The sequence below is a fragment of the Eubalaena glacialis genome, chromosome 2 (assembly GCF_028564815.1).
Source record: "Eubalaena glacialis isolate mEubGla1 chromosome 2, mEubGla1.1.hap2.+ XY, whole genome shotgun sequence".
Taxonomy (NCBI): Eukaryota; Metazoa; Chordata; class Mammalia; order Artiodactyla; family Balaenidae; genus Eubalaena; species Eubalaena glacialis.
In genome coordinates, this window is record NC_083717.1 from 113,958,333 (window position 1) to 113,977,999 (window position 19,667).

Genomic DNA, 19,667 nt, shown 5'->3' on the forward strand with positions numbered 1-19,667 from the left:
GTTTGAGAATCACTGCCCTAAACCCCAAGCCATTTTAGCAGGAATTTCAACCTGATCTCCATTATTCCAAAATTACTTTCAAAAGTGAACTCTGTATCCTTGGGCTCCTGACTCTAACTGTGCTCCTGAGTCACTTTCTTTATTCTTCTCTTACTCTCTCTGGACAATCATAACGGTTGTGTTTCCATCCTTAGAATGGACACCCTATCATTTGCTTGTTGGTTTGATTTGTGGTAATACTTCTGAAACATATGTGATTCATATTAACTCTATCATAATAGCTCAGCAAGAAGAGTTATGCTTTCAACAATTCTTTGGCCCCCTGGAATTGGGAAACTGGTCAATAGGCACCATCCCTCCCCAACTAAAAAAATATCTTGTACATGCTTGAAGGTAATAATCAGATAGACATCTTTCTGAGAAACTGTGATTCACTAACATTTCCTTATAAGCCTATTTTCTTTCCCTTTAATCCTTGATAAACTCATTCCAGTTTTCTCAACCACTATCTCTTTACTGCAAATACCACTTCAACGGCCTAAGACAACATTTCTATTCCTCATTCAGTTTTGTATTTAAAGTCAACATTGAAAACAATTAACAATGGCAGAAAATATGAATTCTGTGGTGGGCAAAGTTCTTGCTATTCATACTCCAAATGCAGAAAAAAATGGTACTTAACCATTATGAGAACTCATAAAAGCACTATCTACACAGAAGACACTTCCTTCGCCCTTTTAAAATATTTCGAGGTTACTCCAGCTAATAACAGTGTCAAGTATTTCTCTGGAACAATGAGACATCAGTTATCTCACAACCAGCACCACTATAAGAGATGGAAAAGCAAATTATTATATTTTTACCTTCAGAGAAGCCCTCTCCAGTGCATTTGCTAATTATTAGTCAATCTGTCTCTTGTTGCTGGTGATGACTGCTTGTTAGTATACGGCAGCAGTGCCTTCTGAGGCTGCTGTAATTGAAGGTTTGCAAGAGCTTCTATAGCTGAGGCACATTCTCCAACCTAAGACAGATGTGATCAGCCTTGTTGTTAACAAGACTGAAATAACTGGAAATCTGTGATTTGGCTAATTGCAGGCTTCCTGGAAGTATCTTCATACAGGAAAAACTTTTGGACATCCTCTGAAAAATACCTTCCTTAACTCTAACTGCTTGGCAGCCCCATTCTAAATGCCTCGCCTCTCAAGTTAGCACAGCCCAGAGAAAGCAATCACTAAACCATTGAGTAAATAACCAATCTTTAAAAAATACTTAGAGGTAAGAACTAAAGTCAAATCGATTCCTGTGGCAGAAGGTATTAGCTTACCATTGCCTCTAGGAGGGTAGACTCTCTGGAGCCAAAGGTTCAAAAATCCCACAGATGGAACTCAGCTCTCCATCTTTTCAGTGAGACATAAATGTGATCAAGACCATATTTCCTCTGGTGCTCATCTCCCCTCATATCCTAACATCAGCACAAGAAATGACTTTGGAAGACAAATATACTTGCTTCCTTTGATACCTTTAGTCCCAGTCAAGAGGGGTCCATGGCCTGGACCCAAACTTTAGAGGATTCTGCTCTGGCCTCCTCTGGTTGTACTGCAGCCCATGGGGTGAGGAGACTGCAGAGCGTAGGGAACATCTTCACTTGATGTCTGTTCCCTCCAATACCTTTCTAAGTCACACTCCATGTTACCAGGGACCTCAGAACTTCCTGATCAACTAGTCCTGAGACCACTCTCAGGGCCTGCCTGTTTGATAAGAGGGCAGACCACCAGAGTGTGCACCTCTGGCCTGAGAGATGACCAAGGGCAGAGGTTTGTGGGAAGGTATCAATACATGGAGCTTGGATGTGCAGGCTGGGCTGTGCTTAAAACCTTCCCAGGTGTAGGATAGAGCCAAAGGTGATAAGAAAAGGGAGATGGGCTGTGCAGTGGCGGCACCTATTCCTACACTGCCATATGCAGCCTGGATCTCCAAGAAGTCCAGGAATTCTTAATGCAAATCTGAATTTCCAGATCTTCATGCCGGATAAAACAGATTTTTATTTACTGTCTGTTAACTTGATACACAACCTTAAATATTTGGGCACATTGTATATAGGCCTCCATTCATACTCTTGTCCTAGGCCCCCAAGTGTTAAGGTGGGCGCAGTTTCACGCAGCCCCTAAAGAAACTAGAGAATAGCTTCTGCTCAGGATTTTCAAGGCATTCCACGTCAAATATCAAACAAGAGACCTTGCTGAAGTTTTGTGAAAGCAAATAATCAATATAAGATTAAAAATACTGGCCTAAAAAACTTCATAAAATGCATTTGCCACTTATCGGTTATTTTCTATTTTAAAACTTGTATGTAAATAAACATGCTATATTTCAAGATATAGATCTGCAAAGCCTATACATCTGAAAAGTCTATAAAAGTTCTCTAGAAAAATGAGGCATTTTTCTCACTGTCCTTAGGATGGCATTCTCAAAGAAAAAATTTTGGTCTTATTGTGTTTTAATGTCACAATGTCTAACAAAATCCTTAATGGTTGATTCAAAATGTTTTTGTCTGTTATGCAACAGAAAATCCATTCATATATTTATTTGTTCAACAAATATCTACTGATCACCTACTGGCACCTATATGCCAGGCATTCCACCAGCTTCTGGGCATTTGATGTTGGATAAAACAAACAGGTAAGACGTAACTCAATATATTAACTGGAGGAGAGTGGCAAGTAAACAAGCAATTACAATATTTGACAAATGCTATGAACTTATTAGCAGAACACAGGAGGGGCACTGAACGCAATCGTGAACTGCAGGAAGGTTTCCCAAAGAGATGTCAGTCAAGCTGAGTGCTGAAGTTAGCCGAGCAGGAGTTTATCTGGCAAAGAAGGAAATTAAAACATCTACTCAGAAGACTTCTAAATTCTATCAGACAGTGATACACAGGGAAAAAAGAGACAGAGGAGAGTATATTTGTTGACTGCCAAGCACTGTGAAAGTGCTTTATATGTATTAAATAACTGCTCTCCACAACAATATGGTGAAGAAGGTGTTATCAACCTCATTGTGTTGGGGAAAAAACAAAGGCTCAGGGACGTTAAGCAAGTTGCTCCCAGTCATGGGACCAGACAGTGGCACAGCCTGGATTCAAACCCAGGAACAGGACAGATTCCTCCCATTACATCAAGGATCACTAAACTGGAAAATCATCTAAACTCAAACAAAACTTTGCCTTATTCTTTCCAGTCAGTAAGCTTAGATCTTCTTTGAGAGAAGTAGAGAGGTATATCTACCAAGTGCACTTTAGTTTTAAATAGATTCCACTGATGACAGTGTGTCAGAATGTGCCCAGAATGGCAGATGACAGGGCTGAACTTATTAACAGCTGAGATTTCCATGTTCTTGACTCAGTGCTGTTGGGCATTGTTCATGCGCTGTATGGTTGCATGTGGTTCTTTGTAATTTAGAGTCATCAGTATTTTCATCCAAACAGACCTACTTTATCTCCAACCACTAAAGTGAGCATAGGGTGTCTGCTTCTGCTTCTTTGAAAGGCCACAAGTTAGAACCCATGTATATTCTGGCCTCACATTGTAGACTTAGTTTCTTCTTTACCTGTCACCATCTCAATAAGAAAATAGACTTAGTAATGTAGGTCAAATTGTCAAAGAACCCACCTTTTGACTAGACAAGTAGGACGAGAAGGTATTTTTTGTTTCCAACTGCATAAGGAAATATGTTTTTTTATACAATTTGTATATATATATAGCCCTAAGTATATGAGATATATATACAGATATATGGAAATATATATGCATTTTCTGTACAATTGTATACATAGCCCTATATAATTTGGGGCTATGTTATGGTTCAAATGCCGCTTCTCAGAGGCATTCTTTTAACCCCACAGAACTGGAGAGTTCTGAGGAGTTCTTTAATCAAGATCGTACCTGGGATGAGGGCCCACTTGCCGAAAAGGCAGCTTATGTTCTGTACTCAATATCTGATTTTAGGGAAGGTGACTACATTGCAAAATTCAAATTTGTTTGAGGTTAATGAAGCTGGGGAAAATTCTTGAAGCTTTGATTACAAAGGAATGAACTGCACCCTACGTGTCGTAATTAGAAATAGCAATATAAAAGGTAAAGCTCTTTCAAACCAAGTAAATTGGTGTTTGTATAAATGTTTCCAACTACTGTCTATTCATTCACTCAGACAGGAGTAAGTATTATGAAGAAAAGTAAAGCCGAGTGAGGAGAGAGGATGACTGAGGGTGATGCCTTCTAGACTGGGTGGTTAGGGAAGGCCCCCCCTGAGGAGGGGAAATTTGAGCAGACACCTGAATGTCATAAAGGGCAAGCTATGTGGAGATCCAAGTGAAGACAGTTCCAAGCAGAAGGATTAGCCAGAGTGAGGGTCTTGAAGCAGAAACAAGCAGTGTAGATTCAAGGAAGACAGAGAAAGCCAGCGTGGCCAAAGAAGTATAAGAGACAGAGAGAACCTTAGGTGAGGGGAGAGGGGCAGGTGTGGACAGAAGTAGGGGTGGTGAGAGGTAGATCATGCAGGGCTCTGAATGTCATGGTAAAGAGTTTGGATTTTATTTTAAATGTGGTGGGAAGCGACCCAATCTGATTTATGTTTTCCAAGAGTCAATTTGGCTGGGGTATGAAACACTGACCACAGGAGTGCAAGTGCTGAGTGTTGAGGAGACCAGTTTGGAAGCTACAGGAATAGTCCAGGAGATGCTTACAGACACTGAGGCGGCAGCAGGTGGGGTGGTGATACAAGGCACAATTTGAGATGTGGTGAAGGTAGGGCTGAATGGGCTTGCTGATGGATTGGTGATGATACTTGAGGTTGAAGATTTGGAGATATTATGGTGCCACTAGTTGAGCTTGGGAGGAAATGGGGGAGTAACAAGCTTGGGGAAGAAAGTCAAGGGTTTAATTTTGGACATGTAAAGTCTGAGATACCTATTAGATAACCAGGAGGAGATACTGAATAGCCAGCTGGATAGATGAACAAATGTATACGCAGGGGGAATCTTAGGGCTGAGGGTAAAAATTAGGAGATGGCAGCATAGAGATGGAATATAAAGCCACAGTCTCTGGTGAGATCTTCCAGGGAACACCCAGGAAGAATGTAGACAGAAGAGGGAGGCGGCGTGAGCCCTGAGTTCCAGGGCCTTCCAGCCTAGAGCTGGGAAGAGGAAGAAGAGATAGCAAAGGAGAGAGAGTACATTGCTGGTGTGTGGGGAAGAAACCCAGAAGAATATCTTTTGGAAGCCAAAAAAAGAGTACGTTTTAATAAAGAGGGAGGGTGTGATCAGGAGCTGCTGAAAGGCTGAGTAAGAATACTAATTTACATAAAAAGAAAACTCTTAGAGAAATATTAAACTAAAACGTAGGGGCTCTGTAGTTATTTATGTGGAAAAATAGGCTTAGACCAGATTATGATTCCACAAACATTGAACAGTCTTATCATAAAATCCAATGTTTAATCTAAAAATAATGTGACAATTTTTTCATTTCATGATGTCTGTAAGTCAAATCATTATGCTGTATACCTTAAACTTACATAGTGCTGTACAGCAATTATATCTCAATAAAACTAGAAGAAAAAAAGAAAAATAGTGTGACACTAGAAAACAGTTCTTATGTTGACTAGAGGCTTATCATACAAATAAAGCAATTAACCCAAATGCCAACCAACAGCCTCCCTGAAAGGCTACCTATAGGTGGGAAAGATTTCTTCTTACTCTGAAGAATTTTAGCTACTGCTGTGTGAGTTGTGTTGAGGCAAAATATTAAAAAAGTAGGATCCCAAACTTTCATAACTGCGCTAAGTTCTCCTTCTGTCAAAATGCCTCATCACTGATAAGTCTGTATCATTACTACAACCAAAATTCTATATCCAAGTAAATGCCTCTATGTTCCATATTGAATGTCAGCATGACCTGCATTTCTTGGCCTCTCTGTAGACATTTGGTGAACTAGTGACTTTTGTGTAGAGCATTCCCCCCCTGAATGATCTGGAACACTCAAAACTAAGGCTGGCTTTCCCTTACCACACAATACGCCCTAAATGAACTATGTCCACTTAGCTGGTATACATTCACACAATGTGTTTAGGAAATGTAAGTCAATAGTAGTGTAAATAAAACATCATTAAAATTTAAAACAGCAGCAGGCAACAAAATAATCCAAAATCCAGTCCAAGTCAAACTATTAAGTTATCCATTGCTCAGATGCCCCTCCGGCCATGTGAATAATCCATAGGTCTACCATACACGTGACTTGATTATTTAATCAGCCTCTAAAATGGGGAGTGCTAAGCACAGAGTAGACATTCAAACAACAGTTGAGTTGTTTTAGAATGAAGATGTGCCTTTGGAATTTTTAAGTAAGCTCTACTATTTGGGATTCAAATTCTAATTGTTTCTCATAAAAGGCTTGATCAGTACCAAAGTGGGGAGACAGTCTCAACGCATAATGATTGAGCTTACCAGTTTTTAAAAAAATCCCTTAGCAACCTAAACTTATGCAATTTAATTTTCTTGTCATTGCTTTCCCTATACTATCAAAAATGATGCTTTCTTTACTATTTCAAACTCATCATAAAATTGCTAAAAATCTGAAATTCAATTTGTCACATTACTGCTGATTTGAATAATGGCTGAATAAAAGACAGGAAACGCTGAAGCAGCATTGATTTCTAAAACATTTTGCACTTTCCTCCTCCATCCCTGTAAAGTAAAGCTCGGATGCTATGCACAATTACACAAGAAAATCAAGAAAACCATTACATTTAGCATTTTGTCATGATCATTGTTACCATGGCAAAAAGTGGGCTTAGTTTAGCACATCTGCTACGGGAGAGGTCCACTGGCCTTTCGTAAAGCTGAGTAACAATATAATGCCAAATTCTGTAGGCTGTCACTGTTTTTTTCCAGGGTAAGACTACTGTCCACAGATGCTACTGTCTCTCTCCTTAATGATTGGACCAATGTCATCTTATTATTGTATTCTTACAGTTGGCCAGTGACCGAGGAACACAGTTAATCTAGGAAGGTTACCCCTTGACCCCCCTTCTGATCTAAGGGGTAAAAAATATGTGGTGTGAAAGCTTGGGACTCCAATAATAGCAAAGGCCAAAGTTTCAACAGTTGTACTGTAAATTACAATAGAGTTGTGCTAAAAATAGCACAGATTTAGCTGTGAGAAAGACAATGCATGATAACTACTTGTACCCATAGTTAGATTTTCTCTGAGTATCAGTTTAGTTATCTGTAAAATGGGAATAGAAGTAACTTTCTTGTGAGTATTAACTGAGATAATCTGCAGGCCCAGACACATGGTGGGTACTCAGTAATCTGGCATCCTCCTCCAACACCATCCTTTTCTTAACCACTGAGATCTCCATGCCTTTGGGAATGTTGGTTGAAGTTGGTAGGTAAACTATTTTCTACCTCTGGAAGGTAATTTGTTTTGATCTTTCATATCGTTTGGATACTTTCCTCAGAGAGCTGAGGATAAAATATTTTTTTAAGATCTGACAGAAAGCATAACTTCCACATCAAGAGGATAAAAGTCAGTGTCAATATCATAATATATATCACATCCTATTTTTCATATTTTAAGTGACACCAATATCATCACTGTAAAATGGAAAATGGCATCTACACTAATTTTGACCTTATACAGAGATTTTTCGTTTTAAAAAATGAAGCTACATTACGAAAGCAAAGAAGTTGAAATTACCTGAAATGAATACATTAATCAAGTCTCGGTATTTACTAGAAACAAAGGCTACTAGCATTTTTACCAGCTAAACAAAATATTTTTTTCTAATGAGATTTCAGCTGAGTATCGTTTATCTTAAGAGAAAAATAATGGGGCCTTACCTATTCCAGTAGCTCCAGAACTGGTCATGCAGGTAGGCGTGGTGGCTACATTCATCACCAAATGAGGCTTTGCTTTCAATCCAGTGAATTATGTGCCCTTCTACAGCTAAGGGACAAAGCATTACTAATATAGCGCAAAGGGAAGGGAAAATTGAAAATTCTGAACTCTGTCTGGGTCTCTCTATGCTTCACATTCATGAACAGAGGCTTAGCCCTCACCATCATCTATGGATGTAATTATAAAACAACACATCGCATATGTTCGTAACAAGGAACATTTATGCTACAATCACATCCCTTTTATTTTCGTCATTTACAAAAGTCTCTCTCCTATTCTGAGACTGCCTGTGTAAGTTGACAAGTAATGTGAAAGCAAACCAAGGTGAGCCTGGCTTTTCAACAGAACCCTGTGTTAAAAATTCAGTACTTAGAGAAATGACTTGAAAACGGTAACCAAAATGTCTTTAGAACACATGTTTATTTCTCAAATACACGTAAAAGTTTTTAAGGCATAGGTTTCTTCTAAACCTATAATTTTCTGGTATTTTAAAATAATCTTTTGCAATTATTTCACACTTTTAGATACAAAATTATCAAGCTAATCTAGATTCTCTGGTAACATTTGCTAACATCAACACAATTTTTCAAAGCTATGGGAAAAACACATCCCTTTTCTCTATAAACAAATGCATAGCAGAGTTTAAGGACTTACCAACTGGTACTTGTAAAATAAAGTCTGGTGTTTTGTCATAACCCTTTGCACGGAGCTGATCTTCATCTACAGGATGAACAAATACTATTACTTATCACAGTATTCCATTAACAAGACAGCAATATAATTGCTTTTCTTTCTTAAAAATGTGTGAATATTAATAATGCAGTCATACATATCATTCTTATATATGCAGTGCTGTGTTGGAATAAATGAACTTTCGTAACAAACTGGAAGCATAGAGGCATTTTGCCTCTTTGTCCCTTCTGCATTTTTATGTCTTTATTATAAACATCATTAATTCAAGCTGTCATACGCTACCTTTCTTATAATTGAAGATACTCAAAATAATGAAGTATACTTACTGATTAAAAGAAAAGGCTTCTACCACCATGAATATCACTAATGTTATCAAGCCAATATTGACATTGGCCTTTACAATTATAAAACAAATGCTTTCATTAAAGCAATTAAGAAAGTTTAGTTTCAATTAGTGAAACTATTCCTACATACAAGAACATAAGAAAGAGACAAGGACAGTGAGATCCCCACAGAGGATTAATTATCCTGCTTAATACCTTTGGTCAGCTATTGTTTCTGGCATTTACCAAAGTTTTACAACTCACAATATGTAATTCTGAAAAGCAAACAGGCTTTGAGATTTTTTTCTAAGTCTGTTCGATTTCTTGATCCTCTGTAAATATCAATGAGCCTTTCAGGAGGAAAGGAGGCAGGAAAACAGAGTGCTTGACAAAGTTGGAAAAAACTACCTAGGTCCTTGGTTTAAAAAAAAAAAAGTCCTCCAATATTTTCTAAACGCTGTCCTTGACTTCTAACGGCATTACAATGTGATTCTGAAATGAGCAGTTCTCTGTTAGATTTTGGAGTGACCTGGTCATTCAATTCCAGACATGGCTTTCTGTCTTCACCCAACCTCAACTAATGGCCCAACCAAGTAACAAGGAAGGCTGTGTGGTCTCTTAACACCTACTGGGCTGTTGACATTGTCATGCATCCCATTCGCCTTCCTGCATCACCTTTGATTAAAATTAATGGCCCATTCCCAGTTGTTGGGTAGCTTATTTCCAATCCATTTGTCAGGCCAAGACAGTGGTTTCATGGCCAATGTTCAGAAACTCTTTTAGAACACTCCTGTGTACATCCTGAGAGGTCAGCATTTTAAACGTAAATAACCTTTTAATGACAATACACACATTTAAACTAGATATTTAAATTAAATTTGGTTACAGTTGTTATCCTTTATCCAAATTTTGAAGGACTGATGCTAGAATCTGAAACAATCTCCCCTGCTTGAAATATAAAAAATTCTAAGTTAACTGTTGAAATAAGGAAATAAAATTAATCTTACTTTAAAAACAAGAGAATTTGGAAAACTGGACTGTGGATGAACAAGACTGAAAAAATTTCTATCCTCTATATGCATTCTGGCTACAAGAATGTTTAATGGAAAAGGCATTTATTAAATCAACCCAAGTGCCTTGAGCTGATGTTTCAGGTAGCTGATGAACAGTTTTAAAAGCTGGGTTGACATTAAAAAAGAGAGATTAATATTTTATTAAAACTATCCTAGCTTGATCAACCTTTGCAGATGTTAAAATCTGTTTCGGAAAGAAAAATGATTATGTTTCTGACAGCAGCTCAAAACAAAATTTCAAAGGTCACCAAGCAATCCAAATGCACACACTAAAATCCCTTAAAAGGCAGATGCTACACTCTTGTTCACTGCACCAAAATTACTAACACAATACCTACAATTTAAATTTCCTGAAGATAAACATCAGGTGAGGCTAGGGAATCTTTCCATCTTTCTGTGGAGAACCTCAAAGTACAAGAGTATTCAAATGCTTTCTCCATGCCACCCCCCCCCCACTTCCCTCCCTCTCAATATGAAGTTGATTCAATAGTAACTGTACTCAAAAGACAGTTTCTAGAAGTCTGTGTCACCACCAGATATTATGCTTTTTTTTTTTTTTTTAAAAGAGGTTATTCCACATATCTGAAGTACTATGTTATTATGTATTGGGTATCTTCTCTGTTTATTTTCTAAACTCTCACTGCCTTACCTGCCCTGTTTCCATCTTCACACTATTTCTTTCAACGTAGATTTCCTAAGAAAGGAGGAGGGTACAACTTGGCAAAGTTCAGAGAAGATGAGAGTACAAGTATAGGAGGTAGCATTTATGAACAGGTGGCCTTGCTCACCTGGTCTAGGTCCCAGGAGAAGGAAGTTTCTATCATGGATCATCCTACTGGGAGATTTTTAAGGTCAGCCCCATCCATCTGACCTGATTTCCTGGCCTTTGCATTATGCTCCTTTCCTGGCTCCCAGACCTTCAAAGATTTCTTACCATTAGATCATTATCCAAACCAATGGGTATGGATTTAAAATTTGGTTGACCACTGGGTGGGTCAGGGTTCCAACTCTAGGATCTCGAGGTTATGGCTCGGTCATCATCCCACATGACTCCCCTTCTGCCTCCTTCTTTGTTCATTCCTTGTCTCATTGTGCATGCACCTGTCTCCCAAATCCCAGGCCTATGCACTGCCCCATTCTCACCACCAACATATGCTTGGCACATATTTAAGACTCAAAAGGGTAACTGAATAAAATATAAATGCATTTTTAAGAATACCCATGTTTTCTGCAAAGCCCACCTAGACGGACTTAATAATTTTCTTGCCTGATTTAAGAGACAAGAAAAGTGACCCAAAGTTCAAGGTTGTATTTGATGACTTTCACTGCTATCTTTCACCCCTGGACCCAGCTGTCTGCTCTGAGGTGCATCTTGATCATCAAGGAAGGGACTACTCATGGGAAGTTCTCCTACCTTCTTCTTTGGTCTGTAGTATTTTAAATAACATTGGATTTATCCATTCCTTAAAGTTTGGGCAGAATTCCCCATAATAAGCAATCTAGGCCTGCTGCTACTATAGTGGGTAGCTCTTTGGTTACTTTTCCCTTTTTTTTTTATGGCTACTGATCTGTTTAGATTTTCATCTCTTATATAGTCAGTTTTGCAATTTATATTTTCCTTGGGAATCATAAGTTTCATCCATGTTTTTAGAGCTTTTTGTACATATTGGAACCAAGTGGTTACTTATGATTCTTTGAACTTCCCAAGTGGAAAACTGGATGTTTAAGTAACCTGCTGTTTTCTTCAAGAAAAAATGATCAGGATTAAGAAAAAAGAAAGAATAACATTAGTTAGAAAGGGGAAAAAAAAGAGTAGCAGCAATGTTTTAGAATAGTACTTTTAGTATAACTTCCCAGAATTGCTGGGGATCAATATGAAATCAATCTCCAAATTCTGTATACCTAACTTATTCAGTGAATGTAGCAAATATGAAGTAGGGCTCTTCTGATTTAAGGTATATTAAAAACACCTAATATATTTCATAAGTACAGGCTTGTTAATGTCATAGTTCAAGTGTTCATTATCAAAGTTAATATAAGAATATTCTCACTTAAAAGCAGACTTGTTAGCCTCTAGATCCACAAAATGTAGGGTATTTAGATAATGTGTGCCTTAAGAAACACAGTATTTCTGAGTTTGTAAAGTCTTCCAACCTTCCAGTTTATACATGATAAAAGAGGCCAAGAGAAGTTAAGTGACTGCCAACACCTGGGCCTCTCAAATAGCCAGATATAGACAAGAGCCCACCACAACCAAGTACTGGTTTGTCCCAACAGACCATATACCACTCTTAATTATGGCAAATATTTAAATTTGATCATGTGTAATACTTATGAAGTGGGGAAAATTTTCTCATTTTCCTCCTAAAAGATTTGGAAACGCAAGAGAGGGGATGGCTATCTGTTGGATAGTATTTAGTTGACACCTGACTGAAGAGGAGATGAACGAAATAATCTCTTGATTTCTAGCATCTTAATGATCCTTTCTTCAATGGAACTAAAAAACCAATGAAACTGCATCCACAGATAAAACTGATGTTACATTTTAAAAAACAATCCAGATCTTCATTTGTTTTTACGTTGTCAGGCTTGCCTTTAGAGGACATTTTTAAAAAGGAATCACACACATGTAAAGAACACTGTGAAAGTTTAATTTCTCGGGACCTTTAATTACCCTCTCCTCTAAATGCCCAAAATATTCGAAGCAATTAAGTACTGATTACACAATTTCTTTTTTTAAAATAAAGGGGTGATTTTGAGTCAGAGAACAAAACACATCTGAAACTGGTTAACATATACTTAAGAATCATAGCATGACATGAGGACTGCCAAGAAGAAGTCTGAGGTTTTCTTTTTTTTTTTTCTTAAAAGATTTTAAATTTAAGAAATACAGTTATTTCCCAGAGAAATTATGCACAATTCCAGTTCATGACATCTGAAAATGAAAAGAAAAATGATATTCTGACATGGTCTTCTATCTATGAATTTGTCAAAACGTTTCTAAAATGCTAGGTTAAAATACCTCGTACAAAAAGAAACTTTTTAACACCTGTTCCATTTTTACTAAATTGGGGAAGGGCAAAAAATACACATCAATACAAGTGAAAACTACAGTGTATCTTTTCTACTCTAGTATCTTGTTTTTCTGGGTTTTTTTCCCCCCAAAACACTGTCTCATTCAATAATTGGTGCTATGACCTTTGCATCCCCTATTTTTATATTCTCTAAGAGTAAGTTTCACAGCCTTTCCAATTTAAGAAGTTAGCAGGGTTTTGGTAATAGATGTTACTATGCTATGCAAACCATGGGCAAAGGTACGCAGAACAGATACGCATTTAATGGGGAGAGCGATAACACAGATGAATGAAATCTTTAGAGAACCTAAAAATTTCATTACAGCCATTAGTTTTAACCTCTTCCCCCAAAGCCTCTCATCAAAGCCACTAATAAGGAATACAACTGACTGCTCTGACCTTGTCCTTTGCTTATGTCTTTAGGGGACAATACTTGTGAAAATTGAAGTGCCCTAAAGATAGGAAACAAATGGGAGGTCACAAGCCAGGACAGTGCAAAGTGAGGCAGGGTAGGCTGGCCCCTGCTGACTGGTGGCTGTGGAGACAGAGGACGTGAACATGGACAACAAAAGCAAAACTCTTCCATAGTTTATACTGCATCGCTCTAAGTTCTTTTGGTTTAATGCCACAAGAGAAGGGACAAATCAGCATGGTAGAGTAAAAAGAATTCAGGGCAAGTTGTTGGGAGGGGGAGGGCAATAACTCTGATGAAAGGTCCGGGGCAAGTTTCCACTAAACAGAACAGGGGGACGGGATGGTCACAGAGCCCTTTCTAACTCCAAAATTCTGTGGAATGGATGAATGTTAGCCTTTGTCTGCGCCAGCTCTTTGAGGTGTAGTCACTGACGTTAAGACCCTATTGTCCCTGAACGAATCTCAATGGAGGGAGGCATATTAGCAGCTCTGAGACATAAAAGTGATCTCTACACACTGACACACAAACACACAGGACCAAGGAACCAACAATAACAGTAACAGATTTGACCCCCGGTGCCTTTTGGTTATGGGGAATAAAGCTCCAACCTGTAGCTAATTTTCTGTGGGGTGAGATATTTGATTTTTTCTGTCCTGTACTCTGCTCTGTCTGGCACTGCCACCTTACTCTCACAATGTGATTCTGGTGGGCGGTCCTCCCGCCCCCCAACCACTGGCCACAGGAGTGGACACTTGACCCAGAATAGCTGATCAGAGCCCTTTCTAAGATTCATTATGAGGCCAACGAGAAGCACCGCTGTTCCCTGGGATTACAAACTCTCAAGAGTAAACGAATTAGCAACTGCCAGGGATCACCTCTGTTGTCTAAGAATGAAGCCAACAGGGCAAAAAAGAACACAAAAGGGAAAAAAGAGGAGAACTGACGACACTGTTTTGTCTTCTGAATTCTAGACACACCAGAAGCAAACTTCTCCTTTGGACTTCACGGGTATATCTCTGAACTAATAAATTCTCCTTTTTTGTGTGTGCATATAATCTAGTTGGACTGGATGTCTGTCACTTACAACCAAAAGTTTTGATTTATCACCAGTGGCCAGGAAAGCAGATATTGGCAGATGTGAGTTATCTAACCAGAGCAATGGTGACGGAAGAGCTGTGGGCCTGAAGCAGGAAGACTACCATCATTAAGTGGACAGGGTAACTTGTCTTCAAAGTTCCAAAGAAGCTGTCTTTCAGCAGCATATACATGTCTGTGGTTCTTTTCTCTTGGTCCCAGGGAGAAGCGTGCACAAGCATATTCAATAAGGCAAGTAAGTAAAGATGGTCCCTCACCTTGCCAACTTCTTCAGGAAGGGGAGAACAGGCCCCAGATTCTCCACATCCTGCCCCCAATATAATGTTCCTGTTACCCTGAAAACTGCATCTAATTTTTAACCTTTAGTTAGGAATTTAAATAGTTGATACCTTCTGAAATACCCAACCATCTCAGTCCCCTTTAGCCCATATAACCATATGTTTTATTTCTAGTCTCTTATCCTCTACTGCTAACATCTGTATGTAAACACAATCCTAGTATTCTAAATCTCATCTATTCCCACTGTCTATTCTTCACCTAAAGTCATAATCCCCCGTTTGTCACATCATAATCACTTCCCCAGAGCACTGTTGCTTCAGGTGGGGAATAAAGCAGCAGGAGTAGATGAACTCTTAGAAACAAAGATCCTAATTTCTTACAGCAAGGGACATCCTTCACTGAGCCTATTTGGCTTTACAGATTACACCCTCCTGGAGTCCCACAGAGTAATACATAAATGCTAGAAAAGCACCCATGTAAAATACGCTGGTTTGTCATAAGGCAAGACCAAACATGGTAGGGTGAGGAAGGGATGAAGCAAATGTCTCTCAGGTGTCACTCAAAATAATTGTTAGCTTCTACTAACAGGGCAACATTCACTGGAAAGAATAAAATAACTCCAGAGCCATCCTTATTAAGCCAAACTTAACAAGAATTTGCACCAGACAGTGGCTGTGGAACTCACTAATGAAAGTCCCTCCGACCTGGAGATATGCCAACCCATGGAGGATGAATGGTTCGTCTTCAGTCTTTGGTACAAGCTCTTTCATATCTTCCCTAACAGTGCAAACAGTCTTGTCATCTTCTGGCTGTCACTATTTTCCTTTCCTCCCTTGCCTTTTGTCCAAATCTCTCCCCTCAACCCCTCAAAAAAGAGAGAGAGACAGACAGAGAGACAGAGACAGAGAGAGGATATAACAAAACGTGGTTTCATTAATTACTTGAGAGATACAAATTAAAACATCTCCATCAGTAGACATAATACATTTTCTATTTCACTGATATTAGAAATGGAACAAACTCTTAGCAGAGGGGATAAGGATGGACACAAGTGACACTGGTCAATTTAAAGTTTAAGAAGGGTTCTTTGTACTTCCAAGCCTAAAAGTGGGCAGCAGGCTCTTCACATTTTCTGAGACTTTAAATGCCGATCAATAAATATTCATTCTAAATTAACTATCCTTGGAAAGAACTGACCTCTACTTATCTGAAATTTTCCTGGAAGGCTCCATGTTTGACTCAAGTTTTTTTTTTTTTTTAATCCCTAATGGTACCTGCCCATAGCAAGTACTAAAGGTAACTGTCTGCTGCACCGAAAGAAAGAGTGGTTAGCTTAGTGGTAAGACAGCCAAGCTAATGAGCTCAACTAGCTGTCCGAGAAGCACATGGAAGCAGGAAGGGGCCACTGAGAGAGAACAGATGAGTAAGTAAAATTCTATCACCACTTCAGGAAAAGTAGCTTATGAGCCAGTAGCATTTTCTTCATATGTAAAGGGTAGCTATTGATTTTTAATATAATCTGTACCTTTCTTTCAAAAATTTCATAGGAGAAGCAGGATAACAGCCTTGAATGTATTTATTTTCACTATCAAGACAATCAAGTGAGATGCACTAGATGAAACTGCATTCTTACTGGGACGGACAAGGCAATAGTGTGTGTGACTGTGAGCAGCCGGACGGCGGGAGTGTTTGTCATCATCCTCATAGTCATTAGTGTATAGTTCCTGGCATGCAGAGAACACACGCGACAAAAGTTAACTGAAAAGAATGAATGAATAATGAATAAAAGAATTACAAGAACTCTGAGAAAATTGCTAGAAATTACCTGTAATCATTTGTTTGTAACTTGTCTCCCTACTAGACCATAACGCTACAAAAGCAGGGACTTTATCTGACTTATGTCTAATGCCTAAAATAGTACCTAACTCAGTAACTTATTTTTCGAACAAATATGTGAATAAAATATATTTTCTAGTTGGAGAAACTAAAGTCATTTATTCAACATTGACTCCTCTTAATACAATATACATTTCGAGAAGTAGAAAATAGATACATTTACAAGATAGGATAAATCCATGAGTACACCCAAATCTTCAATGAAAAGGAGTCTCTTTCTTTCCAATTGTGCCTGGTTAAATCTTGTGCCATAGCAACTGCTCAGTACATGGCTATAAATCAAGAAAATTTAAGAAATTATTAGGGTTAAGATAAAAGTGATTTATTTTTATTTTTCTCTTTTATCTGACCTCTGTTTTACAGAGGTCAGATAAAATATGTATTTTATAAAACGACATATCGAGCACAATGGGTGGAAAATTTTAAATGAGATAAAAAATTTCAGGAAGTCATAATTCTTAAGAAGGGGTAATATATAAACAATAAGAATCCTTGTCTTTTGAAAGTAGTCCAGATTTGAAGGAGGGAGGGAGGGAGGGAAGGAGAGAGAGAGAGACACGGAGGGAAAGAGATTGATTTTACCCTCACTTATTAAAAAAAATCAAAGTAAAACAAACATGTTTGCAATGTCTCTGCAACAAAATTCACGGTGTACACATGTAAACAAGAAAACATAAAATACGTTTAGTGGTCTATTTATATACCAATATTTTTGATGATCTATCTAAATTTACCTGGTACAGTACTTTAGATATGATTAATCATTGTGAAGGGGTATTTACAAGGTAAAAGAACAACCCCATAACAATAATCCATACAAAGCTTTGAATTTTCATGTTTTAACCATAAATAAACATGTATTAATTCAGTATTACATTAAAACGCTTAAAGTGCATAGAATAGCAACTTCTTCGTATGCTGATGAGGAAATGCTTCAAAACAGGACTGAGGTTACATGAAGCCAGCTAAAACACCAGTTAAGTATCATCTTTAGTATGCTTCAATAAAATAATTACCTCTAGATCTTAGAGCACAGAGGAATAGATGGGGTCCTTCCATATTAAGTCCCCTTTCTGAACACGTATGCAAGTGGCAATGACTCCCTGGCGTGTTTCTGCACTGCCTTTGTCAGCCATGGCCAATCCAGTCTAGTGCACTCAGTTCCCGGAATCAAGGGAGTCAAGGACCTGGGACTAAGTTTAAGCCATGAGTAAGCCCTTTGCTTTTCCTCCCTGGTGGGGTCTTCTAGTCCTCAGGAAGGAAGCAGAGAAAAGCTAGTCGAAGCAAAGAAGTGGTGCCGAGGGCCTGACTACTCTTAGGCAGATGGTGCCAAGAGAGTAATACCAAGCAGTCTTGAAAATATGACTGCTCAGTCGGTGGCTTCAAACAATAGACTTGGCCGTGCCGTATTGGTCACTGAGCGATCAATATGATCAGATACTTCATAATATTATCGGAACTCCATAGTTCTACAACGTATCTCATGGTGCATCATAGGTCATCCATTCCAACTGGTTCTGAGTCATTATACACTCTGTTTTTTATCAGATTTTAAAAAGTGATTTCTATCTAATTCACCCTCTTTCCATATGCTGAACATCTCACTTGTTCTTATATAAAAAAACTTCTTATGGCTGAGTAATATTCCATTGTATATATGTGCCACATCTTCTTGCGGCACATATATACAATGGAATATTACTCAGCCATAAAAAGGAACAAAACTGAGTTATTTGTAGTGAGGTGGATGGACCTAGAGACTGTCATACAGAGTGAAGTAAGTCAGAAAGAGAAAAACAAATACCGTATGCTAACACATATATACGGAATCTAAAAAAAAAAAAAAAAAAAAGGTCATGAAGAACCTAGGGGCAAGACGGGAATAAAGATGCAGACCTACTAGAGAATGGACTTGAGGACATGCGGAGGGGGAAGGGTAAGCTGGGACGAAGTGAGAGAGTGGCATGGACATATATACACTACCAAACGTAAAATAGATAGTGGGAAGCAGCCACATAGCACAGGGAGATCAGCTCGGTGCTTTGTGACCACGTAGAGGGGTGGGATAGGGAGGGTGGGAGGGAGGGAGATGCAAGAGGGAAGAGATATGGGGACATATGTATATGTATAACTGATTCACTTTGTTATAAAGCAGAAACTAACACACAATTGAAAAGCAATTATACTCCAATAAAGATGTTAAAAAAACAAAAACAAAAACAAAAACTTGCTGCTTTTACATAGCAAAATTTAATTCAGTAATCTGAGGCCACTTTCCTAATTTATCAGCTTTCTTTAACTCTTGCCGGAGAATATTTATGGTATACCCCATCTTAAAATTACCAACAATCTTATAACACATTCAACTCCATTCTCCAGGTCACTAATAAAAATACTGAATATTAAGACTTAAAAGAGACTTCTTGCAGGACTATATTCAACATCCTTCCCCAACTTGACATAAGACCATTTGTTTGACTTTCCTTGGCTAAGTCTTGTCCATTTTGGAGCAAAAATTATGTAATCCAATATTGTTTGATGTTTTTTAAACTAAAAAAAATACACTATGCAAACTCTTAAACATCTACATAAAACAGATGTGTACAATAATAAGATCTGTATAGAACCTTGACAAATTACCACATTTAAAATAGAGAAGAGGAATTAATTCCTTGTAGAGTGCTTTATGATTGCTGTGATCAGTTATCACATGAATGCCTTTTGAGGCTTAATTTCTACTGCGTAAGAGATGTTGAAAGAAATAACAATCTGTAATAAGATTCCACATTGGCACACAAACACATGCATACATGTGAGATTTTAAAAAATCATACTAAATCTATGACGACAATTCATGTGTGGCATAA

At 38.2% G+C, this 19,667-nt stretch overlaps 1 protein-coding gene across 2 annotated transcripts in view; it reads right to left on the reverse strand.

Annotated features, from left to right (window-relative positions):
* CDIN1 (CDAN1 interacting nuclease 1) overlaps positions 1-19,667 on the reverse strand; it is a 212,895-nt gene that overhangs the window by 89,145 nt on the left and 104,083 nt on the right. For both annotated transcript variants that reach the window (XM_061182268.1, XM_061182269.1), the window contains exons 9-10: positions 8,607-8,672; positions 7,895-8,000 (exon numbers count right to left, since the gene is read on the reverse strand). In XM_061182268.1, coding sequence (XP_061038251.1) covers positions 7,895-8,000; positions 8,607-8,672 — 172 coding nt within the window. The remainder of the gene's footprint in view (positions 1-7,894; positions 8,001-8,606; positions 8,673-19,667) is intronic.